At 40.8% G+C, this 27,774-nt stretch overlaps 1 protein-coding gene across 1 annotated transcript in view; it reads left to right on the top strand.

Annotated features, from left to right (window-relative positions):
• Positions 1-27,774, top strand: part of LOC126263151 (metallophosphoesterase 1) — a 151,951-nt gene that overhangs the window by 94,452 nt on the left and 29,725 nt on the right. The window contains exons 5-7 of the mRNA XM_049960183.1: positions 6,835-7,001; positions 14,577-14,659; positions 14,744-14,866. Of these exons, the coding sequence (XP_049816140.1) occupies positions 6,835-7,001; positions 14,577-14,659; positions 14,744-14,866 (373 nt within the window). The remainder of the gene's footprint in view (positions 1-6,834; positions 7,002-14,576; positions 14,660-14,743; positions 14,867-27,774) is intronic.

Raw genomic sequence — 27,774 nt, 5'->3', positions numbered from 1 at the left:
GCCCAATGCCCCGTCAGAAAACTCTGTTAACCTCCTACTCTCACCTTGGACTACCACTCCCACCACCTCTACAAGAGCCTCCATCAAACCACCTCCTCATCCTCTCACATTCAACAAACCCTGCCTCGCAGATCTATTATACAGGGTATCTACCACATCTTCAGAAATTATCTCCCACCACTGTACTGAATGCAGAACTAAACAGACCTGAAACACTGTCAAGAAGCTTCCTTCTGAAAGCCTCAGTTGACTGAAGTATCAGTCTTTTCCATTGGCCTTACCTACTACCCACTCCCAAATTCAGTCATTCTGAGGTTGTTAAGGATCTTCTCTCCTTCTCCCACTCCCTACAGTGGAAAAACATTTTTGCCGCAACCTTACCAATCAAACTCAATCCAAAACCAATATTGAAGCTGGCCTAACTCAGTTCACTCCTCAATCCAACAGTCATCTGCTCGCCCCCCCCCCCTCCCCCCCTCCCCCCTCCTCCCCCCCACTGCGCCAAATCAACCCCTCTTAACTTTCTGAAATTTCCTAATGTTTAACCTTGCCTCTTCTTCCTTTGTAAACCCTCGTCACCGGTTTTGTAAAGGCCTCGTCACTACTGCCGTGGAGGCCGAGTTGACACTGTTGTTATGGTAGACAGAGTTTGTGAGTTTGTGAAATGGCTTCTGAAGCAGTACACTGCTAAGACATTTTCTCCCTGCCACTATTACACAGCTATGCCCCAGGGTCAGGTAATAGGATAGGTGAACAAAGATTGTACAGAACTCCAACAGATTAGTAACAAAGTCACACAAATGATTAAAAAGATTTGCTAATCTTTATGACTTGTTGAATAATGAATTCTGCAACACTGTGTATAATATAACACAAAAAAGGGTCTCAGTGGATAAGTGCAAATAATCACAGGTAAACTTCACAGTACATAACAAATTCAATTTACAACTGCCTGTTGACGTCTAAGAGTTCACTAAATGACATTCCCTGTCTAAGTCAGCCCTGGATGATGATCTATAATCAAGTGGGTGAGACCGGCTCTTCCATTTTCTGAGTAGGCTCCTGTCTGTTGTCATCTGGCCATTGGAATATTGTATTTGGCCAGCATTTGGCTGAGGCGAGTTCGATATCTTCATCCTCAGCACTGCCCCCTGGCACTGGTGGAACTGGCACAAGTGGCGAGTCTCTATAGCAATGGCACCAGCTCGCATTTTTGCATCTGTGGTGCTTTTGCCCTGTCTGTGTCTTGTTCGGATGACACAGCACCATCATTCACCAAATTCCTCAACATGGAAACCAGCCCTACATCTGCAGAAAGAACAACAATCGATCACCTAAAAACTGATCCGGACCTTTTAATACCACTTGCCAACAAATCCTCCACCACTGTGGTTATGAAACGCAGGGATTACGTGGTGGAGGGACTCCACCAGCTGTCAGATATGGTCACCTACAAACCATGCCACATTGACCCCATTCCTGAAATCCAGCAGGATCTCCAGTCCCTCCTCAAATCCTTAGGTCCATCACAGAACCTTTCTCCTGAGTCTCTCTCTCTCTCTCTCTCTCTCTCTCTCTCTCTCTCTCTCTCTGCCACCACTCCCCATACTTCTGCCTTCTATATGCTTTGTAAAGCCCATGAACTCAACCACCCATGAAGTCCCATAGTGGCTGTTTACTGTGCCCCCAAAGATAGAATCTCTGCACTCATAGACCAGTACCTTCAGCCTGTCCCCCTTATTATACCATCATGTATTAAAGACACAAACCACATTTTCTACCAACTCTCCACAATTCCTGTTTCTTTACCACGCAGCACCCTGCTTGTCATTGTCAATGCCACCTACCTCTACACTGATATCCCCAGTGCCCTTAGCCTCATCGCTATTGAACACTACCTTTACCAGCTGCTGTCTGTTCCAAACCTACAACCTCCTTGCTCATCACCATGATCAACTATGTCCTCACCCACAACAAAAGGGAGTCAGGCCCCAGCAACTGGAGACAGTGGCCATGTGTGTGTATGAGCTTTGTGATTGTGTGCGCGCATGTGTGTGTGTGTGTGTGTGTGTGTGTGTGTGTGTGTGTGTGTGACTTCGTTTTCAGAAGAACGTGGTGTATATCCCCTGAGACAACTGAGAAATCTGGGAATTTTTCATTGTTTCAGTTTTCAGTTAAATTTTTGTAAATGTAACTGGCAAGATATGATAATCTAACAGAGAATTTTACTTTAGCCTGCTACTGCAGCAGTAAAAAAAATGCAGATGTGAGAATAACATCAAAATAATACTTTAGTTGCAAAGAAAATGTGCCATTTATAACAACAAAACACAGTGCACACACAAGCAGTTGCCACCAGCAAAATATATCAAAGGCCTTAGGACGAAGTGTATGCAATACTTTGTAACAATAAACTGCTTTTGATGAGCGTGACATCACAAGTGTTTACATTTCTAAAGGGTCCCATACATGAGCAACAAATCACAGTGATCCATCACACATGTGACCAATCACCTCGTAGATTGCACAGGTGTGGGCAAATCACAGCGATTGGCTGCTGATCACTGGTTGCTAGTTCCATGGAAATCTCAGGCAGTCTGATGGATCACTTTGGCTGCCAGGCTGGTTAGCAGCGATGTGTGGCAATATGGCAGCGGCTGTTTCCCTCTTTATTGGGCATGGTTGTGCAGGTTCTCTCTCTCTGGTTTTTCTTTTTTTTTTTTTTTTTTTTTTTTTTTTTTTTTTTTTTTTTCCCATGTTGAGTAAGAAATTTACATTATAATTTAAAGTTATCCAGGGACCATGAACTACTCTGAGAAGTGAAGTGGAAGCCAGAGTTGCCATTTATATCAAGAAGTAATACAAAATACATCCTCAGATTTTGCAGTGATTAGCATTTTGAAGCTTGTGCTGTAAAAGTAGAATTGATGGGAAGTTTATAGTTGTGATACAGTGGTATCCCTGTTGCGATTTTGAGTTATTTATGACATATTTATACACATTATTAAAGTTTTTAACTTCCAACCAGAATGACATACTGTAATGTGAAGAGGAAATTTTAATTTAAATGTTCAGGACAAATATAATATACAGTTATTTGTCATTTCATACAATCTAACTCTCCTTCAGACAATTTATAATGGGTTACAGTAATCAATAAGGCTGCTATTGACAGCTTCTCTGTAGATGCCTCAAGTACATTGTGTAAATACTTGCAGCTACATTATAAGGCTAGTGAATAAAAAGGAATTCAAGACTAATAAACATGATGTGAATTGTATTCATGCACTGGAAAAATGTACAAAACCCATTTGGCATCAGTGAAAAATGTAATATATTCTGTAAAGTAATCTACAGTTCCCAAGAAAAGTGTTTCAAACCAAGTTTAGTAAATTATAATTCTCATTTATTTTAAATTTATATTTTGCAGGTATTCCTGGGGGTATGGATATCAGCCGCTGCTGCTGCTAAACATGGCAGTTCATTTTCGATAGCAGAACTTCTTGACACCGTGACATTCATAATATTTATTGAAATTGCTTGGCAAATCACTCATGCACGGGGCGTCAAGGGGAGTGACCAATTACAGGTGACATTTTGTTTGATGGATCACAGTGATCCATCACTCATGTGTGCGGCCCTTAACAGATTGTGGGGAAATATTGAGAATTGGAGTTTGAGAACCATTTCTTTCAAAGTAAATTTCCTTTCATGCAAGATGAATTATGTTATATATGAGAATTGCAATGGTTTTTGTAAATCACAGAGCGTTTGACTCTCATTCGAAACTTAACAGTTTGAGGAGCAGTCATATAGAAAAGTTTCAGACCCCGAAAACCAGCCATTTATGCCATTACATAAAATTGTACTTGCACATTTACATTTGATATATCCTAAAGGGTAACACATGCTAAAAAAGACCAATATTTTATGCAAAACCTTAGCTTTTCTTGTAGTTATACATTACTGTATGTATATTAATTTAAATGTTTAACTTTTCCTATTTGTGTGTTCGCACTAGTCAACAGTGATGTTACTATTAGCTGACTACATCATGTGTCCTATGCTCTGAATATCTGCTGTTATTGGCCTGGCTAGATCAAGTGACATGAGCTATGATTGGCTGTGGAAAGCGCATCACGGAACACAATCTCAATTTCAGTGCTTCGGAAGCTATCGTGATGTGTTTTGGAGAATTCACATTTATACTTTTGTAATACGAAAATACGCAGCATAGGTGTTGTGACGCATCAAAGATCTTTACAAAAAGCATTGGTTTTTGCTGGGTTTCGTTTCCTAAAGTGCCAGGAAGTTTTACGTTGATGTATAAAACCATTGTCATTCAAAGACTTGATAAGTTTTAAAACTCTGAGGAAAAGTATATGGTCACTTAACACAGAAAAAGTCTATTTTCACCCTGGTAAAAGTGAGCTTTTACCTGGAGGACCGAACAAGATGGCACAGTGGTTAGCACACTGGACTCATGTTTGGAATGACAATGGTTCAAAACACCATCTGGCCTTGCTGATTTAGGTTTTCCATATTTCCTTAAATCACTTCAGGCAAATGCCAGGATGGTTCCTATGAAAGGGCAGTGCTGACTTCCTTCCCTATCTTTCCCTAATCCGACAGGACTGATGATCTTGCTGTTCGGTCCCCTTCCCCAAAACCAACCAATCTATCATTACCTAGATAAAAGTGTATTTTTAACTGGAAAAATCTGGGTATTTTTTTTTCCTTTCTCGTCGGTGTGTATACCATGAAGAAATGAAGAAGGCCGTTTTTGTCTGAAAACTAAATGTTTAGCCATCTCTTTCATTGTGACATATCCTCTGTGTGATGAGTAGCAATCTAACCTTTACATATTGTTATTATTCCTTCCTGGACTTTCCATTGTTTGATTTTACTGTAATTTTATGCCGGTCATTGTGCCCGAGTGGTTCTAGGCATGTCAGTCCGGAACGGCGCTGCTGCTACGGTCGCAGGTTCGAATCCTGCCTCGGGCATGGATGTGTGTGATGTCCTTAGGTTAGTTAGGTTTAAGTAGTTCTAAGTCTAGGGGACTGATGACTCAGATGTTAAGTCCCATAGTGCTCAGAGCCGTTTGAACCATTTTGTAATTTTATTTTCACATATTTATTTGTATTTTATCTCCTTCTCCTAACTTATGTAAGCTGAGCATGCATCTGCACTCTATGCTGACATAGTCTATCTTGCTGTTATAAGTGTGATGCAAAAGCACAAAAGGCAGTTAGTACTTTGTGACCTTGCTGTGACATGTTACTGTGTAAAAAGCTGAATGAGTATGTTTTCTCTATTATGTATGCTCCATTTTATCTCATGTTTTACAGTAACTATTTGTATTTTATCTTTTCTGTTCTTTTTTAGTTCTGATGTCTGATTTCATGAAAATAACACAGCTATGAACCACTTGCAGCTATCCTCTGCCTGTGTCTGGTGAGGTTGAATTTTGACCCTTAATTAGTGTGATTAATTCATCAGAAAAAAACTCTTTTTTGAATTGCATTTTATAGATATCTCCCCCATTCTAAGAGTAGTACCATGCATGTGACAAAGACTATCAGTGACATCCTCTGCTTTCTGTTATGTCTGCCAAGTGAAACTTTCTAATATACACAATCAAAGGCTTTTGCAAAGTCACAAAATACACCAACACAATAATTTTTCTCGTTTAGGCATGTCAAGGCCTCATTTCTGAAAACTTGTGTTGCTTGCTGTATGGCGAATCCATTATGAAAGTCAAATAGTTAACAAGTTCTTCCCAGATAAGTGAGTCAACGTTCTGTCGTGGACCATTGTCTCAAATATTTTTGGAAAAGCTGTAAAGATCGAGAGACTGAAAAAAGTCTAAATTAGAGATGGTTTACTTATCATCAGTTTTATAGCTGAGTGTTGCTACAACATACTGTGTTTCAGTCTGACAGAAAATGTGCCCCAAGTTGTTAATTGATTAAAAAGGGAGGTTATGGTAATTCTGTCACATAAGCACAGGATTTTAATATTCTATTAGGAACAGCCACTTTTCTTCTGTCATAATTCTTTCTGTCCTCTGTTCATCTCATTTTCCATTAACCTGCCTTATCCTTAATTTATCTTTGCTTCTCACTTTGTCCTTGTCATCTCTGGACGGTAGCTAGCACCGTGGTTACTAATGTACCATCTTTGACCTCCTCTCTCTGACACTTTCTTCTTCATCTTTGTGTAACTTCATTCTCACTACATACACCGAGTGAAGTGGTGCAGTGGTTACCACAGTGGACTCACTTTTGGGAGAACAGGGGTTGAAATTCCCATCTGACCCTCCTGGCTTATGTTTTCCATGAGTCCCCTAAGTTGCTTAAGGAAAATGCTGGGACAGTTCCTTTGAAAGCACGTAGCCAATTTACTTCCTCATCCTTCCCTAATTTGAGCATATTTTCTGTCTGTAATGAGCTTGTTGTTGAATGTATGCTAAACACTAATCTTCCTTTCTTTGTCCTTACTACAGGTGGGTCTCTCCCATCCTGGGATTCAAGTGGCCTGGCTTTCCTTTTTAACCACCCCCATGTATTCGTCTTTCCTCCCTGACAAAGAAACTATTAGTTCAGAAACCTAGGTATTCTGTTGCTTGTATTTTATGTGTGTGTATTGACAGTACTATACTTTTCACCCCCCTGAAGGAAATTTCTGGTAAGCAATTTTGTGTCATTATATGTTGCTTTTCTTGACTGATCATAATACGTTGCTTTTCTTTACTGAATTTTTCTTTGGTACAATTATATTCTCAATATGAAGATATACTCATTGCTTGAATTCCCCTTCTTTTCCTTCCAGGATTAGCCCATATCTTCATGAGCGATTTGCAACTGCATTTAATGCCCCCCCTGTTCGACTCGTGTCAATCAAAGGAAACCATTTTGTGCTGATAAACAGTATGGCAATGGAAGGTGATGGGTGCTTCCTTTGCCGCCCAGCAGAATTGCAACTACAGAGGATCTCAAGTAAGATATGACCAAGTGTAGCAAAAATATTTTCTGTAGCTGACTGATGTGTGCCCCATAGAAACATACAACAAAAAAAGTGTTTACGCAAGACTTCAGGCTGTTGCTCTTTCTCTAGCAGTATGCACATTCACAGACAACTACTCAAACACCCAAACATGCACATAAGCAGCTGCAGTGAGAGCAATGCCAGATGGTGTATAAAACTGGGGAAAAGTTGTAGTGCAGTTTCTATTGGGTTCAATTTTTGTGATGTTTTAGAGTTAAACAGGCATGCAGATTTCAAAACTGTAGTTAGTTTTCTTCTACGAGGTCAAGTTTTTTTTCTTGGTGCCTTATTTGAATGTGTCCACTGTTCATGGAATGAAGCATTTCTCTGACTGGCAACAGGAGGGTGAATGACACTGTAGTAAATCATTGACAGGTTCGTATTGTCTAAACCACTTCAGTTACACTTAAGATACTGTAGCGAGATGTGTTTGCTCTGATATTGTGAAGCACATTCAGATGTGGACTCAAGAGTCCTTGTTTGTATACAGTGTTTAGTTTTTATTTATATGTAAAATGAAATCTTTCCTTATGTCGGCTTATGGTAGTTCATGTCATAAGTGCTTCAACAGCCATGATTTGTGTTGCTATATATGTGGCAGTTTTACTATCCCACAAAAGGAGAAACATTGCACATTTGCCTGGCAAACCTATTTTAAAGCAAAGATTGGTGATCAAAATAATCATAGGTCCCCTCACAAAGTGTGCAAGAAGTGTGTCAATAAATTACATATTTGGATGAATGGAATACAGGATAAACTTCGATTTGGTATATCTGTGATTTGGCGGGAGCCCAGAGAATCTCTCAAGTGATTGTTACTTTTGTATAGTGAAAAAGTCAGGATACCATAAGCTAAACAAGTGTAAAATAGAATATCCTAGTTTACCGTCAGCTATACTTTTAGCATAGCGAGTAGAAGAGAAAGTGTGCTGACTCCCCACCCGTTAACACAGGCAGCATAGGATGGGTGGCATGCCTGCAAACTATGAGCAGCACTGTCGCTTGAGATCTAAGTTCATGCGGTTTTGCTTTATCTGAAGGTGTGTTTCCCTATTGTCTGTGCTTATTTTGTGAGTGTATTTATGGTGTTGTGAGTGAACATTGAAGAGTTGAAGTCTGTGGTGAATAAGTGGTGTTTAGGGATACAGTTACTCGTATTTGAAGAAGGATAAAAAATTCCAACTTGTTTTGTTCCAGTGTGCAGATCTGGCTACCAAGAAAGTAAAGGTAAACATTTTTTAGGCCTCCAAAAGACGAAGTAGAATTTGCAAAATGGGTCAGAGCAATTCGTCGGAAAGACAGAATTCTAACTCATAATTGTTTCGTGTATGATTCACATTTCTGTGAGGAACTTATTATAAAATCTGACGTGTTTATCATCGAGGGTAAACAAGTTAAAATTCCAAGACAAAGGTGGTCTCTAAAGTCAGGGCAGTTCCTCATTTATTTCAAAATGTACCAAAATATCTATCGAAAATATTACACAAAAGAAAACCATCGCCAGAACACTCACAAAAGAGTAGCTGCTGTAAAGAAAATATTCAACACGTAATTCCAATGTTTCCCAGTGTTTCATCTGTCGAGGAAAATGTATGGAAGGTACCATGTGCAGTGCTCATTTCACTAAAGAGAACATTAAACTGTAAGAAGCGGTTACATAATAAACTAAGAACAGTGAATGCAGAAATCCATCTACTGCAAAAGCAACCCTCAGACGAAAAGTGTAAGACAGCTCAATCAAATCTCCTAGATCATTCCAAACTGAGTAAGAAACAGAAAATGATAGTAGACACTATGATAAAGAAATGCCAATTAAAAAGCACTAAGGGAATGTGGTATGATGACGAATTTCTTAAAAATTAAGGTGCCCAAAGGATATAGACATTGTTGGAAGCATGGTTTGTTGCCACTTCCTTCTGAAACACATCTTCGAAATGTAGTAAAGGGTCTGAAATGCTCATATGGAATCAATACACATGCTGTGGAGGCCATTAAGAATTATTTTCTGGAAGAACAAGTTGAAAACAAACGCTTAGGTGTGCTGATTTTTCATGAAATTAAGCTTCAAGAAGAACTCCAATTTAATAACAATTCCCTGAAAGTTGATGGTTTCATTAATTTAGGAGAGTATACTCCGGACAACTGTAAGAATAAACTTACCAATCATGCTCTCATGTTCATGTTTGCTCCTCTGTTGCATAACTGGATCCAATCTGTTGCTGTGTATGCAAGTCGCAATGCAACTCTAGGCGACGTCGTCTTGCAGATATTTATTCAAGTGATTATCAGCTGGAACAAGAATTATTGCAGTCACTTGTGATTGCAGTCCACAAGATAAAAAGGTCTGGCAATGTCTTGGAATTAGTGGCAAAATAAATAAATAAATAAATAAATAAATTTAAAGGGCGGTGGGGGGGGGGGGGGGGGGGGGGGGAGAACTTGCTCTATATCAAATCCTGTTGACGAAACCAGAAGAGTTTGGGCATTTTCAGATGCTGTTCATGCAATAAAGTGTGCAAGAAATAATTTCTGTGATAAAACTGAAGTACTTTTTACCGATGAGATCATCAACTATAATTTTTATCACAGAGTCTATCAAGAAGATAATTTCCCAGGCTTTGCCAGATTAAAAGTTTGCCACACGTTAACTTCCACCCACTTGAAATTAAAGCAACAGGATTCGAAGGCGGTGAATCAGTGGAATCATTCACTAGATATATGAACAACGTAGTGTATGCACTTAATTCTTCATTTCCTAAGGATGCATTGTACAAAAACTCAGAGGCTCACAAAACGTTAATGAAATGGAAAAGCATTCTCACCAATAAAAATAACAGCTTTGCTTCCAAAAGAACTCTCCAGTCTCTAAGAGTAACCATTGAAATTACATTGTAGATTTCTGAATATTTGCGGGAAAAAGGTTTCAGCTATGTCTTGACTGCAATATTTAATCAGGACCCACTTGAATGACATTTTGGTATCGTAAGGTCTCTGAGTTGCAATGATCACCCGTCAGGAATAGACTTATAGAGCTTGCACATGTTACAGTGCATTTACATTCCTGCAAAACTAGCCCTATCGTCCGGCGGAAACTGTGAACATAAATGTGAATTTTCATTGACGTCATATGTATGCCAAATGCGGATGTTAGCCAGACATTTGCAGCAAAAGAACAGAGACAGAGTTCTGGAAATGGAAGATGTAATTAAAAAAGTGCTTTGTGTTCCACATAACTTCACAGAGGCTCATCCCAATCCACAACATGTTCTGGAGAGTCTTGAAAGCACCACAGGAAAGGAATGTTTAGTTTTATCATCTGGCAGGTTACTAGGTGCATCAAGCAAGAAAAGCCGGCCGCAGTGGCCAAGCAGTTCTAGGCGCTTCAGTCTGGAACTGCACCGCTACGGTCACAGGTTCGAATACTGTCTTGGGCTTGTATGTGTGTGATGTCCTTAGGTTAGTTAGGTTTAAGTAGTTCTAAGTTCTAGGGGACTGATGACCTCAGATGTTAGGTCCCATAGTGCTCAGAGCCAAGCAAGAGAAGCTGTAAAATGCCATAAGCGTTTGTGCCTTCTAAGTCGAAATTCGTCTGACATCCCATTCTCTTTACTTACATCTATTAGACATTGCAGCTCTTCCACAGAAAAGCCATTGCTCACATATCCATCGAAAGGCATCTTCAATGTTCTTATGCAGGTGAAAAATATAGTCACAGTCAAACTCCGTGAGGACAGTTTATGGAGCGACATTTTTTATGATTACCTTAATAGTTTAGACCACATAAGTGTTGAAATATCTAACATTGGATGCTGCAAAGATCATGTAATGGACATTGTTCCCAAGCTGATTCCTAATTATATGAAATGCTGGTTTTTCACTGGCATTAAACAAATTCCGAAAGAGTTGAAGTCTTCAAAAACTTCCAAGACTGCCCGGAAACTATCCAAACTAGCTGACAACTGATGTCTACTGAGGTAAGTTAATTAAATCCATCTACTTTTCATATGATTACATAAATTTTATGAATGAATAAGTTCGTGTGCAGCATTTGGCGTAATAACATGTTTTTCTGTGGGTCACAAGTGGAGCAACTGACATCTCGCGGCGGAATCTATGAACTAGCGGAGACGGCACATGTTTTGTTCTACTCACTATGCTCTCAGCTGAAATCCCAGTGCCAATTTTCAATTAATTGCCCTGATTGAAAATACAGAAGTATGGCTCTGGTGAAGATGGAAGTGACAAAAGTGATGAAGATTTTGTTATTGAAGATGATTTCCTTCATAAGGGGTTTGAGCAGCGTGAGTTGAATAATATGGCATGAGATTTGTGAGTATACAAAAAAAGCTTCAGAACTGTTAGCATCAAGACTGCAAGAGAAAAACTTGCTTGAAAAAGGAGCTAAGGTATCCTACATTCGACCAAGAGAGATTGCTGTTCTGCAATATTTCCTGTGTGATGATGGATTTATATATTGTGATAACAAACATAGTTTAATGATTCAGAAGTGAATTTCAACCTATAATGCAACTGAATAGTGATTGTTCATTGATAACAGAAAGCGGAGCTTGAAGTATGTCGTCCTTCACAACAGAAATTTATCTTCTGTAGTCCCAATAGGCCATTCAGTTTTTTCCTTGAAGTATATGAAAACATAAAGAGAGCCATTGATTTGTTGAAGAGTGTGAAAACATAAAGAGAGCCATTGATTTGTTGTAATATCACATGGACCATTGGATCATCTGGATTGATCTTAAAATGGCGTGCTTCCTCCTTGGCCAGCAACTGAGATATCAAGTGTCCCTGTTATTTGTGTATGTGGGACAGCAGATCTCAAGAGAAGCGTTGGGTACAGTCGAATTGGCTGCCAAGATCTGACCTGTAATGTGGTGATTCAAGCATTCTTCATCGGCTACTTGTTGATAGAAAGAGCATTGTATTTTCATCCCTGCATGTAAAACTGGGTTGCATGACAAAGCATTCTACATTGACCACTTGTTGACAGAAAGGTCATTGTATTTGTACCTCCGCATATAAAACTGGATAACATGAAGTGATTTTTTAAAGCTTTGTCAATTGAAGGAGATATTCAAGGATCTCACTTCAGTTTTTCCTGGCCTGTCACGTGGAAAAATAAAGACCAAAGTGTTTGATGATCGACAGATATGGAAGCTCATTAAAGATGACCATTTCACCAGAACAATTACATAACTTGAAACAAATGCTTAGTTGACATTCAGAAAAATTGTCGAAGACTTTCTTGGAAATACAGGACACAGAATTATAACAGAATTGACCCACAACTTTTGGGGAGATTCAAAGTGCTTGGTTGCAAAATGAGCATCAAATTATGTTTTTTGCATAGCCATCATGCTTACTTTCTGGAAAATCTTGTTGCAGTCAGCAATGAGCAGACTGAGTGATTCCAGCAAGATTTGTAGGTCATGGATGCACATTGTCAAAGTAGATGGGATGAATATATGATGGCTGATTATTGTTGGAGCATCAAGCAAGAATGTCCACAGATTAAAAACTCCAGAAGAACTGTAAACAAAAATTTTGACCTTAAAAATATGTATGTTTACCATTTGGTTAAAGAAACTGTGCGATTTCTGTGAACACAGTGTATCTTGCAGTAACTGTGAGGGTCATTGCAAAGGTCATGGCAACTATTTTTTGTCTCAAAAATGGTAAAGAATTAAAAAATTCTGAAATATGCGAATGGAAGATTAGTTCATATGTAAACATTGCATGTAGGGTGATGGATGAACGTACACACTGCCATAAAGATATAGCACGAGAAAAAAGATGAAACAAGTTTTGTCATTTGAAATATGTTTTACTGTTAATAGCAATGGTACACAATAGTAGAGGGCAAAACATGGACCTGTTACTTCTTACTGCCTCCTTGAAATAGTCTCTCATCAAATCCATCTTGCAGTACCAATGCTGTGGAGAACATCATATACCAGTGGCCTCACCATGATTGGATCAGATCTAATGTGCCAGTACTGTGGAAATGGCTTCACATGTTCCATGCAATGACTCTTTCAGTTTTGATGTGAGGTCATAATCGCAAGGTGATAAGTTTTGACAAATATGCTGGATGCTCCAGTACTTCCCATCCCCATCGCATGAGCAGATTCGGCACACATGCTGCCATATTGGCTCTCACATTGTCCTAAAGAATTAAAGCATTGTGCTATAGACGTTCAGGGTGTTTCTACTGAATAGCCCATCTTAGGTGTTGTTGCAGGAAAGTGTGACAGTAGTACAGTGCATTAACAGTTTGTTCATGTGGGACAAAATGGCCCAACATTACTCCTGTAATGTCATAAACTATGATGTCCTTTAATTTGACAGGAGAAGGATTGCGACAAAATTTCTTTCCGCATGGTGAACCTGGACGATGCCATTCCACAGACTGGCGTTTCAGATCTGGTTGAGAGACCCTGGCCCAAAATTCATCTATGGCAATGGTCCTCACAAGCAAATTGTCTCCCTCCTCCTCTTAATGCGGTAGATGTACTCGATAAGTTTCATAGTGTGTCTGATCCTCCACTTCATTTAGTGTGTATGGCATCCACTTTGCAGCAACTTTACACATGTGTAGATCATTGCGTAAAATCCTATAGATTTTTGGCATATCAATACCAGTATGGCACTGTACTTCCTAAAGTTTCCATCTTCTATTGTTCGCCAAGCATGGGTATGAGTGCAGTCCACATGCACACTGATAGGCTGCTCGCATCAATACATGTCAGCTGTTGCAGTTCTGTCATATCTGAATGGATCTACCAGCTGAGTAACTATTCCATACAATAGAACAGCATTTCGTACCTTTTTCAGAACCTCCTCATGGGACTGTCGTGCATTCCTTCCATGGTGAACCACAATCTTTGTGTAAGAGCACTGTTCAAGTCGGGTAACAGCCATCCTGAATGGCTGCTCAACTCACTGTGGTCTCTCTTCACTCTTCATTCTCCTGGAAAGAACTACCACCAAATGTCACATCCTATTATTGTGAATTCTTGGGGAGACTCCTGATTCCAGGGAATGTGCATAGCTCCTAATGTACTATTGTGTACTGTTTCAATTGACAGTAAAACATGTTAGCCATAACAAACTGTTCTTCATCTTTCTCTTGTGCTATATCTTTATGGCGATCTGTGTGTTCATATATCTCCCTAGTTGTAATGTTTGCATATGAACTAACATTCCACTTGCATATTTCAGAATTTTTTAATTCAATTAAGAAACTGTCACAACTAATGCAGGGAAACCTCCAGAATGCCTAAATCAGAGTAATCTAACTGGAGTTTAACCCACCTTCTCAGTAATGTGTGTACAGTGTCTTAACTTTATAGCAAAAGTAACAATAATTAGAGGAAGATTTTGAGATGGGAAATATAATGCCTCGCATGTAAACACGACTTCTTCTGCTCAGTTTCTCTTCTACATTGACCGCATAATTTTATCATGAACTAGGCTTTGAACAGTAATTAAGTTTTGTTTTTTACTTACAGAAAGATTGAAATGTACTAAGGGAGTGGGAAAATGTGACAGAGACCTGCTGCTTGATATTTATAGTCGCCCCATAGTATTGCAGGTAATGTGTGAAGCAAAGAGAGATTACACATTTTGCTTCATTCTCTGCATTTATTAAACTTACAAAATTTTGTTTCATTCATAGCATTTTCCAATGTACAGAGAGTCAGATGCTATCTGCCATGAACCGGATGAAGCACCAGAGGAGATTAAAACACAGAAATTTAGAGAGAGATGGGAGTGTCTTTCAAGGGAGTCGTCGCAGATGGTGAGTTTTTGTTATTAACTATAAAATGCTTCCAAAGAGTGTAGTATTGTATTTATTATAATTATTTTAGAGAGTAGTGTTAAAAGACGACTGCCATAGAATCACAGCATTAGGCCATTGCCTTGTTCTCTACCACTTTGAATGTAATCAACCTGAGACATTCCTAAAAAATAATAGTCTCATATACTAGGAGTAAAGAAGACCACTCACTGAATATCAGAAGTGCTGAGTCAAACAATGGAAAATCCAGGATGGAATGTAACAATATTATGAAAAGGATAGTTGCTACTCACCATATAACAGAGATGCTGAGTCGCAGGTGGGCACAACAAAAAGACGGTCAGAAAGTGAGATTTTGGCCAACAAGACCTTCGTCAGAAAAACACACACACACACACACACACACACACACACAAACACACACACACACACACACACACACACACACACACACACACACACACACACAACCACAGTCTGTGGCCACTGAGGCCAGACGATCAGCAATGCATGATGGGAGAGGCAACCAGGTGGTGGGGTAAGAAGGAAGCTGGGGCAGGGAGGAGGTGGGATAGCAGGGTAGGGGTGGGGACGGTAGATTGCTGCTTTTGGAAGTGTACAGGGACGAGGTGGAGAGAGGATAGGGCAGCTAGATGCAGTCCAGTCAGGAGGTTAGACGGATGGTAGGGGGTAGTGGAAAAGGAGAGAAGTAAAATGACTGTGGGTGTGTTGGTGAATAGAGGTCTATGTAGTTCTGGAACAGGAACAGGGAAGGGGCTACATCACTCCAACAGCTTGGTATGAACAATGCCCCAGTGTCCTTAATGTAGAAAATGAAGCACGTCACACTGGAGAGCCTGTGGAATCATAACACATACCGTATTTACTCGAATATAAGCCGCACTCGAATCTAAGCCGCACCTGAAAAATGAGACTCGAAAACAAGGAAAAAAAATTTCCCGAATCTAAGCCGCACCTGAAATTTGAGACTCGAAATTCAAGGGGAGAGAGGAGGTTTAGGCCGCACCTCCAAATCGAAACAAAGTTGGTCCATTGTAATATGAGAGACAATTTAGGTCGAATGAATGACGATACAGCTACAGTAGTTTGGTTCGATTCGTAAGCTTAGCAGTTAAGCTTTACCAGGTAGCCATTGCTATGCGTCAGGCACTCCGCCCGTATTTATACGAGTACTCTTCCTTTTTCACGTGCTTCGTCTGGTTTGAATCTATTGCTTATTTTGCTTCGATCTGATAAGTGCCGTTTTCTTTGTTATAGGTGTTTACGTCACTCTAAGCTGAAAATGCATTACTGTACTGTGTCATGCATTGTTTGTCGCATTCTGATAGTGCGTGTTTACGGACTGTCGTCGCTCGCGGCATGGCTTGCTTTTGTGCGCGCTACTGCCACTAACAATAAAAAAAAAAGAGAGAGGAATCGTCTCATTAGCGAAACAATGGCAAGAGACTGCTATTTGTTGTTACTTACACTGCTGTTTCTTTGATAATGATCAACAAGAACTAAATAATATACTGCGTATGATAGGACATGTTCTGAACGAGAGTTTAGCGAAAATTTTTCTCCGTTTGAAAATCTTTGCGGCCGCTTCTTTAGTACATCAAATTCTGCACAGAAATTAGAGTCATCTTAGATTTGAAAATCTAGTCAGTTGCCGTGCTTCATTTCTGACTGTATCACTTAATACGAATATAAATATGGCACGATACATATATTATTCCGCGTTTGCTGTTGTCTCACTCTAGTTTCGTAGTTTATTAGGCAGGCAAGATTTAAATGAGATAGCAGCAAATACAAAAGAAAACATGGCAAAATGTTTATATTCGTATTATTCTTATGGTGAAGAGAATACGGCATGTGATTCACAATTCATAAAAGTTCCTATTAGCAACCATCTCTTGTCACAGGTAGGAAAAATTTCAGAACGTAGAGTTGGCCATATTGACAAACATCCCAAACAGTCTTGCCAGTCGGATTTTCGTAGTACATTGAAATTCTGCTACATTCGAAGATGAACAATACGGAGTTTGTATTTACTTCGTTGGATAATGTATGAAAATGCAGTGGTCGAAACTTGGGACGTAGAAAAAAAGCCCGTCTTCCACCTTTTTTTTAAAAAAAAAAAATTTTATTTACTGACGCAGAGGTTTTGGCGCCAGTATTTATCTTTGTGCCAACAAACCATGCCTGTGTAGCGCTACATATATTCGACAGCAGAAGTTCGTTGTGGCAGCACCTACCAACATTTTTCAGAACTCCCGCTTGCTTTGCACTCGATTCTAAGCCGCAGGCGGTTTTTTGGATTACAAAAACCAGAAAAAAAGTGCGGCTTAGATTCGAGTAAATACGGTAACTGGTCATCATCAGCGTGCAGCAGACTTGACAAATTGATGAACTGTAAGAGCATGCCGATGGGCAAAATATCAGTGAACCACCAAGCTATGAATCTACCTGGCTGAATGTGGCCAAACAGTGTAGATGTAGTGGAACAGAATTTGCAAATCAGGATTCGTGGGTATGGCCTGGACAATTTTCTGGTGATTAAGAGGAAAGCTGTGCAAATCATCTGTATCTTGTGCATCAGTGTAGCAATAAGGTAGAAGATTCATCGAATGTTGAATCTGGACCAACAGGGAGGCAAGAGCATCTGTGTTCGTATCCGTAGAAGTAGGCCAATACACAATCTCATAGTGGTAATTTGGCAAAAAAAAGAGCCCACCATTGCAGCTTCTGTACTGTGCACATTGGGAGAGACTGAGAAGGGCTAAACAAAGACTGTAGAGGTTTATTGTGACACACACGATTTCAGAGATCATGCATCCATACAGTTCACAGGCCTGCTTATAGAGGCCACCTGGGTCGGCCCCCTGGCACGCTCTGGTGAGCCGCCAAAGAAACAGTAATATTTAAGTGATTGCAAGCGATTGCTCGACCTATTCTGTAACCTGTACTACTGTTGACCATTCAGTGCGTTCAGTGCTATGCACAACCTGTACTTCATTGTATCTTACTTTGGCTCCATAAAGTACAATGTCCCTGTTCCATAAATTGTGATTGTTCTTGCTGTAACAGACTTGGCAACGAGCGAGGGTTACGTTTTCTCAACATGTTGGTGTCATTACTAAGTCACCCAAGAAACATCTTAATCAAAGAAATACTCCAACATATCATTGCCCAGCAGCAAATTTTTGTGGGATAACAACAGACTCTCACCACCACTCTCAATCAAGTGGCATCTGTGTGTTCGCTGCAGGTTACTCTTCTATCAGTGGAACTGTCGCCCTTTCAGGCATATGATGAATCAGCTGATTATTAGGACTCCTTCCCAAGACATGGTTATGCAGCATTACCCAGTTTTTCATGTGGGCGATGCACACTTGTGTAGGGTTTTCTTTCTTTCCTGGCTTTTGTCGTGCATGTATCAGTTGTTGTGCCAACTTGCGCCTTTGCAAGAAGTGGCCAGCTTATCATTTGATGAAATGTGCAAGTTTCTCTCAAACCATTACTTTGACAGAATGCATGTAATTGTGATGTGTGTAGAATTTAACCATTGTCAGAAATGCCCAAACCAATCTTACAAAGCCCGGGCTGAGAATTATACGGGTGGAGCCATCATTATAAACTTGTCACTAGTAATCATGAATCCTGTGCTGATCACATGGTGTGTGATGTTATTCATCTAACTCTGGATAAGGAAGTTTACAAAAAAGCACTTCAATGTGACAATCTGATACTTGTGATGTGTTCAGTATAGCACAGTTCTTTGAAGTGTCACAACCCGCAGATAATCAGATTGCTGTGCAGGGTGAGGTATTGGATGTTGCTCAGTCAGCCGCTGTTAGGCATGCTGCAAGTGTTCAGGATGATGGGGAAGCCATTGCAGCAGTAGAGCCTTTGACTCAGCATCACAAGGGCAGAGTCAGTTATTGCCTCAGCATCAACAGGCCACGTCACATCAGCGGCTGTGTGGCTGCCTTCCATCTTGCCCATACTGCTTCATCCAACATGAGCATTCTGCATCCCATAACCATTGGGTTGTTTGCAACAAGTGTCAAAAGAAGGCCACGTTGCATTGATCTGTAACTCCTCTTCAAACATAGCAGACACAGTGGTTGGTTGGTTGGTTGGGTTAAAGATAAAGGGACCAAAGTACAATGGTCATCGGTCCCTTGACACAGTGGTATCAGTGGACATAAATTGCATCTCTGCAATATCCATCTTCCTGAACAAATTGCTTATTGACCTGTGTATGTGTTACATAAACTGCAAAAATTGTGAGTGGACACAGGAGCTGCAGTGACTTTAGTAAACGCACAAACGTACATGGCTTGGGCTCCTTTCCCCTCACACAGATTTCAAGCTACAGTAAAGAGCATATTCTGATCATACGCTCCTGTACCTTACAAATCTGTTGTTCACCCTTTCACCTTCCTTGTTGTGGATCATTACCATACCACAGACCTGTTCGGATCAGATGCATTTAACACTTTCGATTTCTCCATTGCTGTTGAGGTAAATTTAGTGTCGGATGAAGTTCCATATCAGCAACTGGAGTCCCTCTGCTCTGAGTTTTCATTGCTGTTTTCACCTGGGCTTGGTTGTGCTACCAGTTTTCAGACCCACATTACCGTGAAAAAGTCTGCCCGCCCTCATATTTTTCGGTCGCGGCAGTTGCCGATCACATTGTGCGACTGTCAAGGCTCAATTAGATGGTTTCACGTCACTCGATGTCATTCAGCCTATTTTTTTTCTAATGAATGGGCTACACAACTGGTCATCGTTAAGAAGCTGATGGGTAAGCTTCATTTCTGCAGCAACTTAAGTGTCAAAATTGATGCACAGTCCATGGTAGATAGTTGCTCATAAAATTGTCAGACGGCCATTAGTTTTCTAAGATTGGTTTGTTGAAAGGATACTTCCAGCTCCCCTTGGATGAGGCCACTAGGCACCTTCTCATTGTCAGTACACCTTTCAGCCTATGCCAATATCAACGCTTGCCTTTTGGCATCACTAGTGTGCAGGCGTTTATAGGTAAAGTTGCATACTACCATAAGTTTTTACCAGATGCATCCACTGTTGCTCAGCCCCTGCGTGTACTTTTGTGTAAAAATGTGCCTTTTTTATGGTCCCCAGCTTGTGACTGAGCATTCAGTTTGCATGAATCTAAACTTCAATCTGCCCCATGTCTAGCCACTTTTCAGCTGGGTCAGTAACGCATGTTGGCTATAGATGTGTCTCAGATCAGTCTTGACATGGTGTTGGGGCACAAATACACAGACAGGTCTGAACAACCTATTGCTTAAGCTTCTACAACTTTAACTCCCACTCATCAGTGGCATTCTCAGATTGAAAAGGAGGCTTTAGTAATTGTGTTCACTCCCAAGAAATTTTACATCATATATGGTCCTAAGTTCCATTTAATCACAGATCCTGAGAACCAGAATCCTGCTGATGGTTTTCCCATCACTAGTGTCACAATAGTGTAGGCAACACAAGTGGCCAGAAAAACCCTTGGGCCATGCCTTGGATCCCTCGCATAATTACTTCTTCCTCCAGCGCCACTTTTCTGTGTTTGATGGGATTCTTTTGTTAGCTATGGAGGATGCTTCTCTCTGGGTTGTGATTCCTGCTTCTGTTCACCATAATATACTGTGGCGTCTGCATGTCGGTCACTGAGGTACCTCTTGCATCAGTGCTTTGGCCTGCTGGCATGTGTGTTGGCTGGGCATAGATTGGGACATTACATGCCTTTTCGCCACTTGCATTCACTGAGTTCGGTAAAAGGCACCCGCGCGGGCCTCTTTTTCCCCCTGGCTGATTTCACAGCACCTGTGGGAGCATCTTCATGTCGATTTTGCTGAGCCCTTCCGAAATCAGTATTGGCTCATTGTAGTGGATGACTATTCCATGTTTCCGTACATGACATGTTGTTCATCCACGTCTATGGCTACCACTATTACAGTACAGTCCAAGATTTTTCCAATTGAGCCACTTCCGTATACCGTGGTTACTGATAATGACCCTAGTTTGTTTCTTGAGAATTTGTATTTTTTTGTCAGGTTAGTGGTGTACGCCATCTGTGAGATGGCGTTCCTCTGTTTCATCCTCAATCTAATGGTAAGACCGAACATACTATTCAGACATTTAAAACTCAGATGCAAAAGTATCTATCTGGCAGGTCTCCTGAAGCTGCTATAGACCATTTTCACTCTGGTGGCAGAAAAGAGCCCCACGGAGCTGTTGCATGGACACCAAGCTGCATCTGACACTGCGTACACTGGCTCCCTGATGATTCCAGCTGGGTGCATCTGTGTGGGCTCGTGCTTTCAGCTACAGGCTGAACTGCATTACTGCCATCGTCGAGCATCACTGGGGTGGCACCTGTGCATTGTCAGCACTGCAGAACTTAGACCAGCTGCAGCTGGGTGAGGTGTGCTCCAGAGGGCTCACCACCTCCCCTGCCACTGCTGTCTGATCCTGTGTCACAGTCAGTCTGGTTTGTGCTATAGCAGAGGTGCTGCCTGGCAGATCACTGTCTGGGGTCACTGGCTTCTGCCCCCACTCCTCCACTCCTCGACTCCCTGATGCTCCTGATACCACAGCGGATGCCACCTCCATTGTTGGGTCCTGTGCAGCCATTGTCTCTGATACATCTGCTGACGCCTCCAGTACTGACCACCGACCTCGGCAAGGATGTTGCTATTGAGATGCTGTCCCCCGTCCTGCCCTATGGCCTCTCCTGAGAGGGAGGACGGCATGTCAGGCCACCCCTCTCATCACTTCTGCCCCTATTTGCCAGTGCCTGCTTGCCACATGCTGCAGCAGCCACCATCAAGCAATGAAATGGATGTCAGTGCTGTCATTTGTGTTTTCCATGATATAATCTGTGCCTTGTGAGATCAGTACTTTTTTCTTGTCATGGTACCAGTGCTTTTTCAGTACAAGGGCTTTTTTTCAGTATCAGTTTTTTTTCTGTACCATGTGTTTTTTCTTTACCATGTATTTTTCTGTACCTAGTCTTTTTATGTATGTATGTATGTTGTCTTACTGCCCTTTAGAAGGGAGAAGTGATGTACCTTCACCCATGACACACGATTTCAGAGATCACACATCCATCCATGGGTCACCATGCTCTGGTGAGCCGCCAAAGACACAGTATTATTTAAACAAGTGCAAATGAGATGTCAGCCTATTCTATAATCTGTATTACATTTGTCCATTCATTATGTTCAGTGCTACATGCAGTGCTTGTATCTCACGTTGACTCTACAAAGGAAAATGTTGCATAAATCATGTTTTTTCTATCTGTAACAATGGTTACTTGCTAAGTAAAATTTACTGCCAAAAAGACATTGGTGAAACTTAGTGACACCATAGACAATTGTTGAGAGCCCCCTTTTCAGCTTGTGATTATTTACATTGAGCTTTGTTGAACGACTTTGAAGCAAAGGCAGCTGGCCTGCCAACACCACCAAATTTATGCCACACAACTTCACTGATGCTGTGAGAGGAAGCATCCACAGTCAAGATCACAAGTTTGGCTGAATCAAAATGAACAATGCAAGGATCAGTAAGCAAAGCATCTTTCATCTTTTGGAAAGCAGACTGACACACTTGCAACCAAACGAAAGGAAATCCTTCTTGCACAAGCAATGTAAGGGAGCCACACTTTTAGAGGTGTTAGGAGTAAATCGGATGTAATACATGAGCTTCCCTAACACAGATTGCATTTCCTGCACATTGCTTGGAGGTGGAAGGTCATAGATAGCAAGCAAATGTGACTGCACTGGATGAACACCCTGACTGTTAATGACATGTCCTAAGTACTAAAGTTCTGACTGAACAAACATGCATTTTTCTCTGTTATATTTAAGACGATCTGCAGACAACACTGGAAAAGAATTGGGAAGACTGCTAATGTGTACTTCAGGAGTGCAACCTGAGATAAAAATGTCATCAAAATAATTTGAGCAAAAATGAACTTTTGCCATCAGCTGTTCTAGAAAGTGATGAAATATAATGAGTGCAGAAGCACTGCCAAAAGACAATCTATTGCAGAAGCACTGTCAAAATACAATCTAAAAAATTTGAAGAGACCCAGATGAGTGTTAATGACAAAGAGTTGTTGTGACTGCTCATCCAGAGGAATTTGCAAGTAAGCATCGCGCAAATCAATTTTGGAGAAGTACCATCCTGCACCTAGTTTATCCATCAGTTCTTCCAGGCATGACAAGGAATAACTGTAATGACTGTTTGAGGATTCACAGTTTTCTTAAAGTTGGCACACTAGCAGAGTCTGCCAGACAGATTCTTTAATATAACAAGAACGGACGCACATTGACTGGCTGTAATGGGTGCTGCGCCATCACTATCATGCAAAGTAATTATTTCCTGAACCAACTGGTCTATAAGAGTATGAGGACGAGCTCTAACTGAATGTGGCTGTGCATTGTCCTTCATTTTGACACGGCAACAAAATTATTGGCTTTGCCTAAATCCTCAGAAAACAAATCCCAAAACTCTGCATGTAACTGAGCAAAACTGTCCCAAGGATCAAAGGAAGAAACAGAAAGTACATTGTCCTGAATGCTTAACCAAAACAAACCAAAAACATCTAGCCCAAAAAGATTAGCACTCTCTCAGGAGGAAATCACTGTAAATGTCACTGTTTTTGTCGAATTTTGGAAAGTTGCAGGAAGGCTAAAAGTGCCTTATACAGGAATGTCTTGGTCATTATATGCCTGCAGCATATGGTGCAATGTGCACAACTAAGGTTTGCCAGCAATTCATAAGTGGTACAGTTGAGCAAAGTCACTAATGCTCCGTCCGCAGCTCGTGGTCTTGCGGTAGCGTTCTCGCTTCCCGCGCATGGGGTCCCGGGTTCGATTCCCGGCGGGATCAGGGATTTTCTCTGCCTCGTGATGACTGGGTGTTGTGTGTCTTTCATCATCATTTCATCTTCATTGACTCACAAGTCGCCGAAGTGGCGTCAACTAACAAGGACTTGCAATACGGCGGCTGAACTTCCCCACATGGGGCATCCCAGCCAACAATGCCATACGATCATTTCATGTCACTAATGCTCCATTGTCAAGTTGCAAATCGACTGATTGCCCAGCAATAATAAAAGATACAAAAAGTTTGTTGTCTTCAGGTAGCACTGCAGATGAGTTGGGAGCCTTTCCTGAATGGCTGTTGCACTGTTGTTTTGCACAGATGACACTGTGAGCCTTGGAAAACATACTACATACTGTCTGTTACTTAGACTTGTACGCAGAAGCAGCAGAAGGTGATGCCTTACCCCTCTGTTAGCACGCCACTGTACATGTCCCTGTTTGCCATAAAAAAAGCAAGTCACTTCACATGAGTCAGATCTCGATGAGATTTCAAAAGGGCAAAAAATAGAAAAATTGCTTCAAATGTTCAGAATTATAAAATTGTGCACTTTACAAATAGTATCAAATGGCTACAATATCAGCGAGTCAAGATTCAAATCAGTCAACTCATAAATGCCTAGATGTTGAGGTTTGTAGGGATATCAGATGAAATGATTGAATAGGCTTAGTTGCAAAGTAGGTGGCATATTTTAATTTGAAAATGGTACATGGCATTTTCACTTTGGTTCCAGTGATGGTCTTTAGATATCACCAGAATTTCTTAGGCTTTATTGAGAAGTCTTTCGAAAAGCTTCCACAGTAGTCATTGAAGACTTTAAATATTGCTCTTCAGACAGTCATATGCATTTATTTTTGTATCTCCGCAACTGTAGTTCTGCATTGTTTTGCACCAATTGTGTAGTAGTCACTGTTTCTTTAGAAGTTTCTTTATAGAAACTGTACACCATCAGAAACTATTTTACTAAGGACACATCTTTCCTGGACTGCTTCATCAGCTATTTCTCTAAACTTGAGCCACAGTTCCTCTGCATGCTTATGCACAGAGGTAAATGTTTTGCATTATTTCTCAAGACTTAACACTACTATCTCTCTATCTACTTTACGAAACATGTAAATCTGTCTACTTTTTTTCACCGCTCTGTGTACTTGTGTAACTAATATTGCTACAACTGTCTCTTGGTCACTGATACTAGTTTGAATGTGGACATCCTCCAAAAGGTCAGATGTATTTGTTGCTATTACGTCTAATGTTTTTCAGTCATGAGTGGTTTCCAAACGAGTTGTTCGAAGTATTTTTAAGAGATAGTATTTAGTATTGTTCACATGACACAATGTCATGAATGCCAGTTATGAAATAGTAACCATCCTAGTCAACTGTTGGATGTTTAAAGTCTCCATCAATGATCACAGTTAATAACTGGACATTTAGATTTATTCCAAAAATCCCACTGCTGTCAATTTTAAGTTCTGTCAGTTTTAAGTTTTAGCCAAAGTTTTCTAAAAATCATGTGGCCCAAGCTAAGTCATAATCCAGCGTGCACAGAACATTGATTCAAGCCTTCCACTCCACTTGACTCAGAACTAGAGGGCTATGAGTAGTTCTGGAGAAAATGCTACAGGTACTGAGTTGTGTTGAAATTCGTGAGAAAGGCCGGTCTCTGCAACACACAGGGATGAACACAGTATGATGTAGGAGCCCAAATGGTGGCATCATTCATTTCAACAAGCACTGCAATTAGCTGCTAGTTGCACCATGCTTTGTCAGTGGCTGCCGGAACAGCCTCTTCACATGATGAATGAGACTTCCAGGCATACACTGAGTGCATAATAAAGTGATCTTTCTTATCCCTTACTTCCAGTTCCCTAAGAGATACCAATTTTGCTGTGCCAATGATTATGGGCTCCTAATGTTTTCATTGGCTTCTCCCTGACAGAAGACACAGCAGGCTTCCCAACATATTAAGTTTGGTGTCCGTATCAATTGGAGACAGTATCTTGAACTCGCTGGTAAAGGAGATGAGTGTATTACCTTCCATAACCCTTGTCCCAGCCCCCTGTGTAAAGGACCACTAGACTTACAAATGACTCACACTCATATTCTAGGTGATGAGTGGTGATAGGTGTTTCCTGGAGAGAGACAACTAGTCCCCTCAGACATTGAGTACTACTGTAAATATGATAAAATTCAACACAAGACCATTGTAATGTTCTATCCAGTGTGTAATCCCGAAGTAGAACGGTTGATCCGAACAGTCAGAGCCCAAATAAGGGAGACTGTGTCATCAACAACAACTGAAGAAGCCCTGAAACCTTCCTTGCAACATACCTGTTCACCTCTTTTATAAGTCATAATCCTGCAGAACTGCTGCACAGGTGCCGGCAGCATTCCTTCCATGGTTTGCTGCTGCTACCCGTTGCATCCAGTACCCTCCATTACACCTGTATGAACACACTGGATTGTGAGCTTATACATATGGCCATAGCCTGAGTGGAGGGTGATGTCATAGGCCATGGGGGATGCTAGGTGTTTTGCCACTTGATTTGGAGGAAGCTTTTTTGACAGTCAAATATAACATCAGTATAACTTGTTATACATAAAACAACTAGGCTTTGAGATGAACTTTTTGACCCTTAATTTACATAGATAATAACAGCTGTTTGTGAAAAATTTCAATTTTACCTCCAACTGCTAATTAAGTTTTTCTTAATTACCCAGATTACTTTCAAGCAATTAATTTCTTTTTTCTCTTTCAAAACTAAACCACACACTAGTCAATTCATCACCAGATTTGCCCATTTTCCATTCTTCTTTAGGCTGTGAAAATTCAGGCAGACTTTATAGGGACTCTTGTGTTTACTCCATTCCAATGTTTGACCAAACAAGACAAAAGAAGGAATGCAGTGGAAGATTAATATCCACCATAGGAATTCATTCCTCTGCCTCACCGACAGACCAAATTACATTGTCTATGTGGTCAACAAAAAGTGACTATATCCCAGACATCTGTCACGATGGTGTAGTGACATCTGACTCCAATGTTATCACTGACCATCTGGTGATGCAGTTTGCCTGAGGATTAGGGCTGACAACCACCCCCCTCCTCTCCCTTCCCCACCTCCTGACTTTCATCTTCCAACTCCACAAAAGGCAAGCACACAGAGTGACTTACCGTGTCTTTCATCTAACAATGTATGGAACACCACTTTTTCTGTGAGGGAACTTGTTGGTCAGTGACAATGAGCCTAAATACGGTTTGGGGTCTGGATCGAATACATAATCAAATGTTACACTATCTACCTATAAACTACAAAAGTCACATCCTCATTTCCTTGCAAGGAACTTGACTTACATAATTCGCTGCTTCATGTGGTCAGGTCATATTGCTTCTTTGGACTCATATCTGACAGCATGTTAACTTGATAATCTACAATGTAGGAAAAGACAGATTGCTACTTACCATAAAAAAATACACATTAAGTTGCAGACAGGCATAATTTAAAGACACTTACATGAAGCTTTAGGCCACAGCCTTTGCCAGTAAAAGATAGACACACACCATTCATACACACAAGCAAGCACACTTCATGCACAGCATCTCTGTCTGGAATGCAGCTATCATGTGGCATGCAAGTAGCAATCTGGAGTGGGCAGGGAAGGGGAAGGTATAGAAGTGTACGGGTGTGGAGAGATGAATGCTGTCTGCTAGCATGTGCAGGGACTAGAATGCCAACAGGTGCAGTATCAGGAGGTTGTGGGGCAGGGAGGTGTGGGAAAAAAGTAGCAAAAATGGAGAGGAGTGGGGAAAGACGTGTGGATGCAATGGCATAGCACGGCAAATGAACAGGGTGAGAGATGAGAATAGGGAGGAGATGACAGGAAAGAGTGGGTGGAAACTGTTGTGCGGGAGGTGTGGGGACAGTAGTTACCATAGGCTGAGGCCAGGATAATTACAGAAGAAGAGAATGTGTTGTAAGGTTAATCCCAATCTGCGC

The sequence above is a fragment of the Schistocerca nitens genome, chromosome 6 (assembly GCF_023898315.1).
Source record: "Schistocerca nitens isolate TAMUIC-IGC-003100 chromosome 6, iqSchNite1.1, whole genome shotgun sequence".
In the NCBI taxonomy this organism is placed as follows: domain Eukaryota; kingdom Metazoa; phylum Arthropoda; class Insecta; order Orthoptera; family Acrididae; genus Schistocerca; species Schistocerca nitens.
Note: the sequence above shows the minus strand (reverse complement) of the source record. Positions and strands in the feature narration are given on the sequence as shown.